General features: G+C 45.2%; 1 protein-coding gene across 1 annotated transcript; it reads left to right on the plus strand.

The window, feature by feature from the left end:
• The first annotated feature begins 411 nt into the window (after positions 1-411).
• TXLNA (taxilin alpha) lies at positions 412-14,745 on the plus strand. Its single transcript, XM_006894995.1, has 10 exons — positions 412-660; positions 1,269-1,607; positions 2,800-2,891; positions 5,775-5,945; positions 10,141-10,335; positions 12,387-12,506; positions 12,742-12,816; positions 13,175-13,267; positions 13,622-13,717; positions 14,413-14,745. The coding sequence occupies exons 1-10, from the start codon at positions 483-485 to the stop codon at positions 14,743-14,745; spliced, it is 1,692 nt and encodes a 563-aa protein (XP_006895057.1). The 5' UTR covers positions 412-482.
• Positions 14,746-15,430: the final 685 nt, after the last annotated feature.

A 15,430-nucleotide genomic window follows, 5' to 3' on the forward strand; every position in this document is an offset into this window, starting at 1 on the left:
TGTGCGCATGCGCGCCTAAGGGACGTGAGGGACGGGGGTTTGGCTGCGCGCGCGCGGGAGCCCACGTGAGCCCTGGGAGCGCGGGGGGTGGGGGGTGGGATCTGGACTGGAGCGTCCCGCCACGTCAGTCTCCGGCCCTGAGCCAATCCCGCGCTCGGCCTGTCGTGAGGGGTTTCTGTGGTGCCGGGAAGTGGTTTGGGATAAAAGGAGGCCTCTTTCCTCGCCGTCCCCAGGAGCAGCAGCCCGAAACCCTACCTTGGCGCCCCAGGCTCCTCTGACAGGCCTGAGACCGGGAGAGCAGTTTCCTTGTCTCCATTCTTCCCGGTAAAGGCCAGACCATTTGTTTTTTGTTTGTTTTAAGAAGCTGTGTTGCACGCCCGGGGGTGGGATTTCTGATCCAGGCTGAGAATTTCGAAGTCTGGAAAATAGCAACTGTGTTTGTTTCTGAAGGATTTGCACCTAACCTAGCATTGCAAACCATAATGAAGAACCAGGACAAAAAGAATGGGGCCGCCAAGCAATCAGGCAACACTTCCAACTCCAAAAGCAACCCAGGGCAACCGGAAGCGGGACCAGAGAGAGCCCAGGGAAGGCCCAGCCAGACGGCTCCTGCAACCGAAGCTGAAGGTTCCAACAGCCAGGTCCTGGGGAAGCCTTTGGGTGTGTGCCAGCTCTGCTATTCCCCGGGTTGGGAGGAGGAGCTTGTGGGATGTCTGCTCAGCTTCTGGGGTTGGAGGCTGAGACTACTGTTTACCCAGGAAGGAAAAATGTACAAGCAGTGGAGGACAGTGCTGTGTCTGTGCAATCCCCACCCTTTCCCAAGGAGTTGCTAGAACCTCCCACTCCAAACTCAGGAACAGAACTCTCTGGAGGGCAAGCTGGGATAGGATTAAATCAGGTGGCAGTCAAATGAGAGGCAAATCGTGGTCCCATTAGGAAACTCCAGTCACTCACCAGTTGGTAACTACTCTGGTGAGGCATTTATGAAACGTTTTTTTATTGATGACAGATTAGGGGGAGAGAAGATAACACTAGAAAGTGAATTTCTGTTGTATATCTAACCTGTACTTCAAGGTTGCCATACTTGACCTCCTACGTTTAAAACCTTGGGCAGTAGTGAGGGGTACTTAACACCATTTTATAGGGAAATAAGCCAGATCTTGTAATGGTTAGATGATGTTTAACCCAAACCAGTGAATTTTATAGGACCCGAAGATTCCCAGTTTAACCATCTTATTTCTAACTCTGCCTCTCATTCTTTCCTTCAGGGGCTCAAGCCAAAATTGCCCCACCAGGGGCCCTCCAAGATGTGTCAGAGGAGCTGAGCCGCCAGTTGGAAGACATCTTGAGTACTTACTGTGTAGACAACAATCAGGGGAGCCCAGGTGAGGATGTGGCACAGAGTGAACCTGCTGAACCTGAAGATACAGAAAAGTCCCGAAACTACGCTGCAAGGAACGGGGAGCCTGAGCCAGTGACCCCTGTAATCAATGGCGAGAAGGAGCCCTCCAAGGTGGAGCCAGGCACAGAAGAGATCCGGGTGCGTGATGAAGGTGGAGACCGAGACCACCGGAGGCCCCAGGAGAAGAAGAAAGCCAAGGGACTGGGTGAGCAAAGAGCCACTACTTGTCTTGAGATATGGGGTCACATCATAGAAAGGCTATTAACTATGCAATGGCATGTGTTCTCAGAAGCAAGTGAAGGCTGAAGTCCAGCCTGCTTGCTCTTTGAGAATATGGAGAGCAAGAGGCCTGGTGGGTTCCTGTGCTAATCAGCACCACAGGGTACCCAGGGGCACATCACTTCCCCATTCTGAGCCTTAGTTTCACTTCCCTATAATAAGAGACTTAGACTAGACCAGCATAAAAAACTCAAAGGTCTTTAACTCAAGCTAGCCAGGAGGTCCAAGTAGACCAAGAAAATGTCTGTTTCATCCGAAGGATTGACTACAATCTGGACCTAGCCAGTTGATAGTATACAAAACTCAGTGCATCTAGATTTTTATTTTTTCAGAGGAAGTATCAATCCTAGTTTCTGAATTATCTAGACTTTTGTTTATTCTTAAATGTTGACACTTAAACCAAGGAACCAAAAAACAGAAATCCATGTGTGGGCTGATTTATGCTATATTCTGGTGATTTGCAGCCCCTGCATTCATCGCTTGGGGTCTTAAGGGACCAAAACTCAGGAGCCTGGTGCTGTGTCAGGTGACCCTGGGGAGGGAGCCATAGACCTTCACTCAGGCCTGGTTGTAGGGGAGGGCAGTGAATGATAAGAAAGAATCAAGGTTGAATGATGTGTTCTTGTGTCTGAGTACCAAAGTATTCCTAGCTGTCACCCTAACTCAAGAAGGATTAAGAAAAGCTAAAACTTATCCAATATGTGAAATAAATATTCATTTTAAAGCTCACTGCTCGGTTACCACTGTTGGGTTTAGTGCTTTCAAGGAGTCCTGGAGAGTTAGCCCAACTTGGATTCTTCCTCTTTCATTAAAACTGTAGCACTCAGTTCACAGGCGGGATACCTTTCTTTTACATTTCTTCTAGAGCAAGCTTTTCCCCCCCCCCCCCACTGGTGATAACTACTGAAATTCCACAGGAGGCCATCATTCAGCTGGCCATTGAGCAGCTTCTTTGTATTTGGCACTAATGGCAGTCCTGGGGTCCTCGTAAAATTTGCAGAAAACACATCCAAGTTTTTGAGTAGGAATACAAAGTAGGGTGCTGTCTTAAGGCTCAGGAGTGTGTATCCAGGCCTGGAGAGGCCTTGGGACATGCCTTTGTTCCTTATACTTTGCAGGAAAGGAGATTACACTGCTGATGCAGACATTGAATACCCTGAGTACGCCAGAGGAGAAGCTGGCAGCACTGTGCAAGAAGTATGCTGAACTGGTCAGTCCCCAACCTGCCCCTTGTACCCTCCCTGTCTTTCAGAAGTCTTCAGACTGCTTGGAGTGAGGCTTGAGCAAAGGAGCAGATGGGTAGTTCAATTCCTGTCTACCCCATCTCTGAGCCTTTTCTCCAGCTTAAATGGATAGTCAAGTCCTACCTGGTTCTTTCAAGGTGATGACAGTAAGAGAAAGAACTTCATGTTCTTTGAAATAAATTTCTTAATGAGTTTCTGATGGTAGAATCCTGTCTCCTACCCTGAGTCCCAAGTACTGTGTCATCACACCTGTGTGTGCCTTGGTATTCAGCCACAAAACAATGCCGTTATCACATTTAACAAAGTTAACACTAACCATTTGTTATTTTTAATATGATGGCCAGAGCCAGATTTCCCTAGGTGTTATCAGGGTCCACATGGTTTATTGTACTTGCTTGTTTACAAACTCCAAGACAACCTTCCCTCTCCAGCCTCTCCCCTTCCCCTCTTTTTCTTGGCGTCATTTTCTTGCAGAAACCAGAACAGTTGTCCTGGAGGATACCCTACATTCTAGCTTGTTGTCTTAGGGACATTTAACTTCTTTACCTCATTATTTCTTTTAAGTGATACAAGGGTTAGTTCTAGAAACTCGATCCAAATTAAGTTTAAGCTCTTTGATAGGAATTCTTCATTGATAGTGGTCTATTCCTTGGTGGGGTGGTGGTGCAGTGGTTTGCACTCACAAGCCATTCTGTGATCCAGAGGGATCACAGTCTTGGAAACTACAGGGCAGTTCTGCTCAGTCTTGTAGGAGTGCTAGGAGCTGGAATCAACTTGAGGACAATGGATTTGAGGTTTTTGAAATTTTGTTTTGATACTGTAACTTGGCATTAGATAACAGGAGACAACATGAAATGTTTCTCACTTTTAGTCATGTAAGTGGGTTCAGATATTGGCACCTAGATTCTTCTCACATTATGTTCTTCAGCAGAATTTTTAGTTAGCAGATTCACCCAGTGATGGTTATTGCCCATTTCTTTTTAAAGTTTTTTCATTCCATCCACATTTATTAATTTCACAGTTCTCCTTTCAGAAACTTTCTTTTTTTTTTCTCCAGAAACTTTTATCATCTACAGAATGGGGGTATCATACTTTCCAAATGGGCTCTTGCTGAGATTAAATAAACAGTTATTAAGGAGATAACACTCATTCAAAATGGTCCAGCTAGGAAAAATTAATGCAAGAGAGGAAGGAGTGGGTTGCTGGGGTAATGCTCTCGAAGGTAAGGCTCACCATGCAGACAGGAGTGGGCCATGGTGAACGTTATTACCAGGTCCACATGACGTGTGGAGAACACAGTGCAGTAGACTAGTTACGTTCATTCCTCCTGTCTCCCTTCTTAGGGACATGGGAAGATAGAGCTGGGGAGGAGGGGGTGTTTAGAGCTTGAATAAAATTGCTGTCCAAAAGAGGAGCATGAATAGCACAGGAAAGTTGTAGGATTGCTGGACAAGGGTCTTGAAATTAAGGGCGCTCTGGTGGCCTAGTGGCAAGAAGCTGCACTGCAATCCAAGAGGTGTACAGTTCAAATCCACCAGATGCTCTGCTGGAGGAGGGACAATCTCCTATACCACTCAGATCCGATTTGATGGTACACACACACACACCAAAAAAAAAAAATTAAAAAATAATTTTAAAAAAAAAAAAGAAATTCTAAAATTGGTCATGAGTCGAGAGCAAAACCTTCAAGCAAGGTTGCTTCGGGTGCAGGTTCAGGGAAGAAGGTCAATGTGCCAGGGTCAGGATTGTGCTAGGAGAAAGGGACAAGCTCATTGAGGACATGTGGAATCTTAAGTCAGCAAGGTAAGTGGTTAGAGGAAAGTGAAAGGATAAAGGACAGTAGCGTCAGTGAATTAGAGGTCCTGTAGGCTCAGAGACTTGTTGAGAGTGACATTAGAAGAAATGAGCTAGAATAATAGAAGATTGTGGTCTTTGCCTTGAGTTAAGGAAGGTGGCATTTAATTATTAAAGATTCCAGTAATAACAGTATAGACTTGTACTGTCCAGAGTGGTAACTAAAAGCCATTTTAAATAACTGCACCAGATTTTTATGTACTCAGATGTAAAATTCTCACTGGATTTACAAAAATAGAGCCTATAAAGTGCCCACTGAATGAGTTTTTTTACACAGATTCTGAGTTGTAATTTTTTATATTTTGGTTATTGTTTAAAATCATTTCACTTTTAACTTTTAACACAGCTGTTAGAAAATGTACAATTGCATATGTGACTCGCGTTGTGTATTTTTTTTTTCTACATTGTATTTCTGTTGGTCTGGGCTGAAGGCACTGTAGTAAGGGGTCTGAGCTGAGACAGAGGACTGTGTTTATGAGGAGGGAAAAGGTTATGAGATGAGGGAGTCAGAGGTATGTTTACTGGTAGTGAAATTACAACTAATGATAGTTGCAGCCATGTTGGGAGAAAGAAATGAAGAGCTAGCACTAAAGTTTTAATGGAATGAAGAGAAAATACAAGGGTCCCGCTGGGAGTCAGGGAAAGGAGTGAGTGTCCCATAACTAGGGGAATGCAGTGTTGTGAAGTGTCTTGAGAGCCTTGTCTCATTTGGTTTGTTAGGTGGGGTTTTTCCGGTTTTGTTTTTGCGATTGGTTGTGGTGTGTTTTTTGTTTTTTTTGTTCTTTTGTTTTTTTATCAGTTGGTTCTTAAGAGCTTTGTCTTTGGTATCTGAGCTGGAATAGAACCTGGGACCTGGTAGCTGGGGTGCTCCTGCTTATCCCCTCTGAGTTGGTTATGTGAGGAGTAAATAGAGCTGTGAGAGAGGGGTAGGGTCCGGGCAGTGTGGTGATTCCCATCAGGGAGAGCCCCACCTTCACTATCCTCCCATTCCCCAGCTGGAAGAGCACAGGAACTCCCAGAAGCAGATGAAGCTCCTGCAGAAGAAGCAGAGTCAGCTGGTGCAGGAGAAGGACCACCTGCGGGGCGAGCACAGCAAGGCCATCCTGGCCCGCAGCAAGCTCGAGAGCCTGTGCAGAGAGCTACAGCGACACAACCGCTCCCTCAAGGTAGGCTGCCCATGCCTTCAGACTCACTGCAGTCGAGTTGATTCCAGCTCATTTATTTCCAAGACCAAAGATCTATATTGCAGCTAGAGGAAACTGCCCACTTTCAGGCACTGAAAGATTTCAAGATCACACTATGCCATCCAAGCTCACTGTGCCCTAGAAAGGACATCACTGTTTTCCTATTGCTTCCCTTTAACTTTGGTGAGGTTCTTCCTGGGAAAAGTAGCGCAGACCAGTGATTCGGAAATAAGACTGCCACACCTAAAAACAAGAGTAATACCTTATGCTAGAAAGAACTACTTAAAATCATTTAGTAAGTGCTTATATTATTAGGTCCTTTGTGGTTAAGAACTCAGCTACTAGCAAATATGTTGGAGATTTAAACCAACCTCACAGTACCTTGGAAGAAAGGCCTGGTATCTACTTCTCATAGACCATAACTATTGAACCCTGTGGATCACGGCTTTATTTTGAAACACTTTACATGAATTGTGTCAAACAGGGCTTGTTATGAGTCTGTGTCAGACAAGTTCACTTGATAGCAACAGAGCTGTTTTCTTTTCTTTTAAGTGTTTTTTTTTTATTATTATTATTATTATTTTATTTTATTATTTTTTTGTGTGTGTACCATCAAATCAGATCTGACTGGTACAGGAGGAGATTGTCCCTCCTTCTCCAGCAGAGCATCTTGTGGGTTCAAACCACGTACCTCTGGGATTGCAGTGCAGCTTCTTGTAGTTTACTTTTTAACTGTGATTTTAACGAAAATTTACAGAAAGGTTGGGTTTTCATTCATTCATTTCTGTCTTTTCCTTTCCCCTCCCCGGGTCACTTTGTCATGGATCTCTTGTTCCACATTGTTGTCAAACTTTTATTTTTAAATAAAGTAAAGGCTAAGATGGGAACTTACGATGCAGTGGCTTCAGTATTTCTAGATTGGATAGCAATGCCAAAGGGCACAGTGTGGAAGAGATTGGAAGGTTTGTCAGTAATTGGAGAGAGAAAAGTAAAGTAAGAATCCCATTGACCACATTGGGAGGACTAACAAGTGTCTCATCTCCCAGAATGTGGTGAGTTTGGAGTGTTGGATCCCCTCTGTATTCCTGTTTGGTCTGTGATGAAAGCCAGATGGTTTCCATAACCTCCAGATGGTTTTCATGTGCATATCTGCACATTTGGATTATTGTTATACTAGTTTATTTACAAAATGAAGAGAAAGCACTTATTTTCCCCACCAGAATTTTTATTTGTTTTATAACATCAATTCAATTTTACAATACTATTATTTACATCTTGTTAACACCTCACAATACCTTCTCTCTCCTTTTACCTTACCCATCTATTCATTGATCTCCTTTCCGTCCCCTCCCATTCCATCAACACACCCACCCCACCGCACCCCGCCACAGTTGTTTCTATATGTGTGTAAACCTTTGGTCCCTTTTTTCCCCCCTAAGTTTGATCAAATATGTATGTCCTAATGGAGATTGTTACTTCAACATATATAACACATAGAATATCTGCTTGTTGTGTCATTTTAGAATTACCTTCCCTTCACCTAATCCAATATGGTATTCATTATTTTTTTTCCTTCTCTCCCCAAACAGCCCCTCATTGTAACCATTGTTTGTTTGTTTTTTGTTGGTTTTTTTTTTTTTTGCTGTTCGAATTAATTTATTCCTGTTGCTTCTGTGTGGCAGAAGAGAAAGGTGTACATTTCAATAACCATTGTATTTTTACAAAGGTGGTCTTAAACAGTATCTGTCCTTTTGTGCCTGAATTATCTCACTAAGCATAATGTCCCCTAGACTCAACAGTGAATATTATTCTGAGTGCTTTTGGGTAATTTCTAACTCATAGTGACCCTGTATATATATTATAGGAAAAAAACCCACTATCCTGTTTTGTGTCATCTTCCCAATTATTGCTGTGGTTGAGCATATGTCATTGAAGACTTTCTTTCCCCCCTGACTCTGCCTTAAATCAGACATGATGTTTTTCTCCAGGGATTGGCCCTTCTGTTAACATGCCAAAAGTGTGTGAGACAAATTCTTGCCATTCTCACCTCCAGAGCGTATTCTGGCCAAGATAGATTAGCTTTTTAGATAAGCATCAATACCCACTAAACATAATAAGAGTTCACAGTGGAGAGAAGCCTTTTGAATGTTAGGAATGTGGGAAGGCCTTCTTAGGGCCTCATCCTTCACTAAACATTTAAGAACTCACAGTGGAGAGAAGCCTTAAGAATGTAGAGAATGTGAGGAAAGCCTTTACTCATTCCTTCATACTGAACATATACTTACACTGGAGAGAAGCCTTGTAAGTGCACAGTATGTGGGAAGGCCTTCAGTTATTCCTCACACCTCACTGTAAGAGAAAAATATATATATATCTTCTGTTAATAAAAACTAAGTGTGGACTTCTTGGGGGAAGAAAAATAGGTATCTTCAAATAGTTATGAGAGTAGAAGCCAAGGTAATAGAAGTAAGAATTCTCTCCTAGAGATTACCAAGCGAATCTTCATTGTCCTTGTACACTGCTTGTGAACCAGCCAAAGCCAGTTCTTGGCACACTAGTGTTTAACAGGACGAAGACATTCCAGACTACCTCAAGCCGTAGCCTCCTCCTCTCAAGCGCAAATTAAATTAGCCAGTGGGGGAGGAACAAGACTGTAAGGTTGAAACCCTTGACCAGTGGAGTGAGACACAGCCTTAGCTTTTGCTTCAAGGATAAAACCAAAGCAGACCACACACACCTGATATATTTGTCTGCTGTACTAAGTGCCATATGAGCTGCTTCTGAAGAAGTAAATATCTGCCTTACGGAGGGGAAAGAAAGTTTGGCTTAGTTTTTTGGCAGTTCATGCTATGGTCAGTATTCTTCACCAAAATAATTCAAAGGCATCAGTTCTTGATTTATGTAATGCTGCTTCCATGGCCACTGATTGTGGGCCCAAGTAAAGTGAAATCCTTAACAACGTCAATTGTTTCTCCATTTATTAGGATGTTGCTTAAAATCCAGTGAATATTTGTGTTTTATGTTATATATTCCATACTGAAGGCTGTCATCTTTGATCTTGATTAGGGAGGTCTTAAGAAATTTGATTCAGCAAACCATGCCATTTTACAACTTTTTTCCCCCCATTTTTTTTATTTATTTATTTATTTAATGTGTGTACCGTCGAATTGGATCTGACTGGTACAGGAGGCGATTGTTCCTACTTCAGCAGAGCATCTGGTGGATTTGAACTGTGCACCTCTGGGATTGCAGTGCAGTTTCCTGCCACTAGGCCACCAGAGCTCGCCTTACAACTTATTTTGAGTTGTTTGTATTTGAAAACATTACAGACTTAATGCAGTTTTGTTGAGAGATTCAAAGGTAGCAAAATGTAAGAAAATGAAAATAGTAGTGGCCTGCCTTCCTTGGGCCACTGCCCAGCAGAAACCACTGCAGACTAAACATCCTTATGTGTAAGCTGAAGTACAACCTAGCGTTTCCTCTTTCCATGTAAAATTTCACCTATGTTTCCTTTTATAAAGTGAAATTATAATGTCATTTTATGCCCTATGTATTTTTTGTTTTCATTTTTTGAAGTGCTTTGTCTTTGCATATAAGTTCATCCTTGGGGGGGGGACAGGATGTGAAAGTCTGCTCCTGTACATTTTACAGCCTTGGAAACCTGGTTCTACTCTGTTCTATAGGGTCACTACAAGTCTGAGTAGACTTGACGGCAGAGCGTATCAGTTTATATGTAGGATTATATCATTCTCTTTAAATTCTAGTAAGATTTTGCTAAATTGGACTCCACTGAGAATCAGTATGCCCTCCACTAACCTTATCTAAGGACCTGATTCTGTGCAGCTTCGCCAGCCCTGATTATTAATGATTTTTACTGTTTGGTCTAGTTGGTGTGTGGTGGACGTGGTGAAAACATTAAAATTAATATGTAAGATTAGACTCTGGGAAATTTAAATTGCGTCACAGTGGCACTTAGTATGTTCCTCCAGTTTTCCCAGAGAGCATCTCTCACTTGGACCTGATAAGTGAAGGGGCTTATTAGGAGCCCCGTGCACCGCATCCTTGGCACTTGGCTTCACACCCCCTGAGCAGGAAAGAATTGTTGGTAGGGACCATCCCTGGAGGGAGGCCGACTGGCAGTGTGGATAACAGAGCTGGGGTTGACTTCTCTGCTCAGGAAGAAGGTGTACAGCGGGCTCGAGAAGAGGAAGAGAAACGCAAGGAGGTGACCTCGCACTTCCAGGTGACTCTGAATGATATTCAGCTGCAGATGGAGCAGCACAATGAACGTAACTCCAAACTGCGCCAGGAGAACATGGAGCTGGCAGAGAGGCTGAAGAAGCTCATTGAGCAGTATGAGCTACGTGAGGAGGTGAGGTCGCTGTCGACAAGGGAACTGTACGGGCACAGGGCTCTACTCTCCTGGCAGAAGATTAATGTTTTACAAATGAGATCTGAGGGGAGGAGAGTCTCACCCAGGGCCACTCAACCACAGGGCCATAGTGCCTTGTGCCAAACCATGACTAGCTACCCTTTGGAATTGAGAGTTACTCAGATTTTAAAATGGAGATAATATATAAAGTATTGTAAACCAGACGCAGAAAGAAAGCAGGAACACGAGAAAATTAATTCTGAAAAACAGAGAGGCTGATGCAGAGATGCTCTCACAGCTTAGCACTGTGAAAAGGCCTCCTACTTAATCTCCCTGTGTTTATTTAGTTTAAGCCAATCCTCTTAAAAAATTCAATCTCCAGAGACTATATTTTCCTTATACTTAAGTGTTGCCCACATAACAATGAGTAAGCTTAATCTTTAAACTAAGACCAAAGTTCAGACACAGCATCCCCTCTGGTGGGAGGCTGGGCGGAAATCTCTGTTTGCAGAGGTCATCCAGTATCTCCTCCAAGGGGACTGGGCAGAATTCTCTGTTTGCAGAGGGTGCTCAGTCCTGTCTGGACTCTGATCTCAGCTGCGGCTTGGCTGTCACTATGCCTGGGAATCCACAATAGAGTACCTTTAGTAGGGCATTTTGGGTAGTGAACCATTTGACTACTCACAATGGAATAGATATAAATAGCCTCACAACAATGCAGGTCAATTTTGGTTGGCAGGTTTAAGTTTCTATTTTCACAGCTTTTAAGACTTTGGAATCACAGGAGAGGGACTGGAGCTGTAGTATGATTGAGTCTAGGGCTCCACTCTTGGTTTTTTTGCTTCTCTGCTCTCCTGCCACTTAACTTTGCCCTTATCTTGTGTCAGCTGGTACCCTAGCATTTAACCCTCTGCAGCCTTGGGCATCCATGTGCCATTTGCTTGGCTACTCCAAGCCTTTTGCTCATTGGAGAGGTAGAATTACTGCTGCTTCCCCTGTAGAGCAGAGGAGTGAGGCCCTCCTCAGCAAATGGGTGCCACAGCCCTGCACTGAGCCAAAACTCTTCCTCAGTTCCAGGGCTGAGGTGATGGATGAGGGAGACAGCACCCTGTGCTGTTAAGACTCATAATCCAGTTTGGTTATGTGAGGGTGACTCCCCAACCCCCTCCATTTGTTGCTAACAAGGCTGCTTGTGATATACTTGAGGAGAGTTGGCTTGGTTCTTGTCTTCAGCGCTGAAAGGCATGAAGGTTTCCTGGACCACAGGGTATGGCACCTACTTAAAAAAACCAAACACTTCCCATAGGCGTGGCCTACAAAGTTAGAAGAACTCTACCGATTCTCATTTAAACCCCCTCACAAGTCACCCTCATACCCTCCTGTACCGTCACTCCCCCCCACCCCAAACCTTGAACCTCAGAGCACAGGCAACTGAAATTCATCACATCCCACACTGAGCCTTTCCTCAAACTACTATCTCTTCTCCAACCCTCACTACCCTAAAAATGAATAAATTCTCTACATCTCTCATTTCATGAAGGCCATTTACTTCACCTTTGAAAGAGCATGAAGAGAACCTTCTCCCTTTCCCTGCTTTCACCTGGCCACAGTTCCCACACTTCTTCTTGCATTTAAGAGTCCTTGGGGTGCACATGCCTTCAGATAGGGGCTCTGCCAGCGTCATGATGGTATAGTTTATACCCTTTCTTTGCATTTACAAAGGAGCCAGTTTCAGAAGTGAGGGCTGTCAGGGTGATCTTTGGAGACTTGAGTGCTTGATTGCCCTAGAGCTGGTACCATCTATAAACCCTGTGCTCACTAAGGACTGACTCAGAAGGAGAGAGAGCAAAGGTGAGGCTGGGGCACATATCTTCCAGGGAATCAAAAAAGCCCTGGTTCTGGGCTGCACACAGGCCTAACATGTTAGGTGGAGATGAGAAGCTGTTCTGGGCACCCTGCTCTCTGCATATGGGGTATCCTTGTAACCACTGGGCCTCCCTAAGATGAGGAGCCCCTAACAGGCAGCCCTCTCACACCCTGATTTCCCACAGCACATTGACAAAGTCTTCAAACACAAGGATCTGCAGCAGCAGCTTGTGGATGCCAAGCTTCAGCAGGCTCAGGAGATGCTAAAAGAAGCTGAGGAGCGACACCAGCGGGAGAAGGACTTTGTGAGACTTGGGGCCTGGGCCATGGGGAGGGTGAGCTGAGGTAGGGTTGGGTTCTGGCTCTGCTTATATTTGAGTCCATAGGCAGGAGAATGCTACCCAGCCAGACTGTGGGTACTGCTTCCTCAGAAACCAGTGTGAGAGCAGGAAGCTTCAGTGGGTTCTTGTGCTTGTTGCTAAGAGAGGCTTAATCCCGGGGGGGCCTCTGACTGGGTGTGGGCACCTGTCTTGGAAATAGCTCCTCAAAGAGGCAGTGGAGTCACAAAGGATGTGTGAGCTGATGAAGCAGCAGGAGACCCACCTGAAGCAGCAGGTAAGAACTTGAAAACTGACCTGCCTCCAAAGTCCCTTTCCTGTTCCACTTCTTGAGGGGAGGGAGATGGGGCCCTCATTCTAGGTCCAGGTCTGCCTCAACTGCTGTGTGACCCTAGCTGAGCTTTTGCTCTCTGGACCTTCTTGCACCTGGTTCCTGGAGGAAAATTTGGAAATAAAGATGAAAAATAGATGCTGCCCAAATTTATTTCATTTAGCGTCTTAGATTCTATTCTGCCAGATACATAGTTTTTGTTTTTCCAAGATGGTATCTCAGTAGCCTTGTTATGGTGTGAGTGTTCTGAGCAAAAGTACCTCCAGAGCAGCTCAGTCTCACCAATGGGCTTCTGTCTCACTAGCTCGCCCTTTACACGGAAAAGTTTGAAGAGTTCCAGAACACTCTTTCCAAAAGCAGTGAAGTGTTCACCACATTCAAACAGGAGATGGAAAAGGTAATGTGGTCCAGGGCAGGTGGGCTGTAAAGAAGCAACTGTTTGACCCTGAATTATACCCTCAGCTTGTCCTCAAGCAGTCCTGTCCCTTACAGGGCCTCTGGGCACTACTGCCAATAAGAGCCTGATTGACACCAAGGGAGGCCCTTAGAGGGGAGAGGGGACTGTGTTGTTATTCCTTATTATTGGTGGTGGGTATTTAACTTGGGGAGATTTTCTGTGGTGGCATAGAGACATTGACTGTATCCTCTGATGCTTTCTTTGTTCCCTTGGAACTGCCCCTCACCGTGGAAATGCAGATCCATGGGCAGCCCAGTCCCCTAACCATTCCTTTCCATATGTCATATAACCTAGATGACTAAGAAGATCAAGAAGCTGGAGAAAGAAACCACTATGTACCGGTCCCGGTGGGAGAGCAGCAACAAGGCCTTGCTTGAGATGGCTGAGGAGGTAGGCAGGGTGGACCGCAGCCTGGTTGGGGGTGGGGCAGTCACGGGCGCAGTTGGTGAGTGTCGGGCCCTTTACCACACATTCTACCAGTAAGTGACACAGCTAGATCAGAGGTGAGAACCACAACAGTGAATGAATGGAAATCCAAAATCTCTGTAAATGTTCATTAAAATTAACAAAATAAATTTTTTTTAAAAAAAGAAGAACAAGACAAGAAATGGGAGAAAGCAATCAAAAGTGGGGAATGGCAAGGGATGTCGGTGAGTTGTGTGGTTTGCCAGCAGGGGAGTTCAGATAATTGGTGATTTTGTGGCTTAAGGTGCAGGAGATAAATGGAGCTAATAGGATTGAACAACAGCTGCATACAGACCTTGCTTAGTGTTTTGATATACCAGTCCATGATCCTTCCCTTCAGATCCATGAGGTTGGTGTTGAAAGTCACTTTTGCAGATAAAATTCAAACACCAAGTATTTTGTCAGGATCTCATGGTTGCTAAATAGAGGAGCTCTTGGACAACTGAACTATGCTCCCTCACTGTGTCACACAGCCTCAGCTGACAGTCAGAAGCCATGCCATAAACCAGGGCTGTTGATTAGGAAAGGGCTCCACCTTTGCCTCTTCTCTACTTTCACCTTGTAAAAGCACTAAGTGGGAGATTGACAGGATGGACTGAGGAGCCCATTTCTCTTTCCAGAAAACACTGCGGGACAAGGAGCTAGAGGGCCTACAGGTGAAAATCCAGCGGCTGGAGAAGCTGTGCCGGGCACTACAGACAGAACGCAACGACCTGAACAAGAGGGTACAGGACCTGAGTGCGGGTGGCCAGGGCCCCTTTGGTGACAGTGGCCCTGAACGAAGGCCAGAGGCTGCCACTGTCTGTAAGGAGCAAGGTGGTGAGGGGCTCATAGCCCAAGCATCCAGCTCCCCAAGGGCTCCAGAAGCTGCCTCCAGAAGTTTCCCAGGAGCACCAAGCACAGAAGTATTGGGCCCAGCAGGGGCCTGGGAGCCCAATCCCACTACTCCCTAGAGCCTGATACCATGGGGATGCTGGGAAGGGAGCAGGCAGCCCAGCCAAGCCTGGCCCACACAAGGCTCCCACCACAAAGCAGTGCCGTGCTCTTGCCTGGCTAGCATCTGACACATTGCAGCTTTGGGTTTTGTGGGTCAGTTTTACATACATAAGGCATATGTGCAAGACCTCATACATTTCAATCTGTAAGTGTACAGTGGACTTGCATTAATGGGTGGTGTGTATAGACCTTAGGTCAGTGGCTCATCTGTGAGCTGAAGAGTCTTACAAGAGAAGCTGTCATCTGTAGCTGCTGCCTCCACAGCCAGCTGGGTTTGAGACTGCCCCTCCCAGCCCCTGGGGGTTTTTGACAAGTAACACACCCAGGCCTTGCTGTGTGTCTTTTGTGAGAAGGGGGTTCTCTTGGCTACCTTGGAGATTTCTTCTTCTCTTGACATGGAAAAGGTCTCCACGGGGAGAGCCTTGGCAGGGTATCCAGAACTCGTGAACTGTTGTCCTGCCCAGATGAGAGAGCTGGAGCATGTTTCTGGGATGATGCTGGTTACTGCTTCTCCTACCCTCAGGTGGTGCCAGGATCAGGCCAATGATGCTCCTCAGTAGCCTTATTCACAGGTGCCTCTTTAGCCTGCACAAATGATTGACAAGAGATCACCCAAAGGATTCTTTCTGAAGGATTTTTTGC

This window comes from Elephantulus edwardii, unplaced genomic scaffold, assembly GCF_000299155.1.
Source record: "Elephantulus edwardii isolate Elephantulus edwardi_28Jun2011 unplaced genomic scaffold, EleEdw1.0 scaffold00152, whole genome shotgun sequence".
Lineage (NCBI taxonomy): Eukaryota > Metazoa > Chordata > Mammalia > Macroscelidea > Macroscelididae > Elephantulus > Elephantulus edwardii.

Excerpts from the sequence above, each read along its gene's own strand:
- TXLNA (XM_006894995.1), top strand. The coding sequence starts at position 483 with ATGAAGAACCAGGACAAAAAGAATGGGGCCGCCAAGCAATCAGGCAAC. Across the intron at positions 1,608-2,799 it reads GAAGAAAGCCAAGGGACTGG|GAAAGGAGATTACACTGCTG; the intron begins GTGAGCAAAGAG and ends TATACTTTGCAG. Across the intron at positions 12,507-12,741 it reads ACCAGCGGGAGAAGGACTTT|CTCCTCAAAGAGGCAGTGGA; the intron begins GTGAGACTTGGG and ends TCTTGGAAATAG.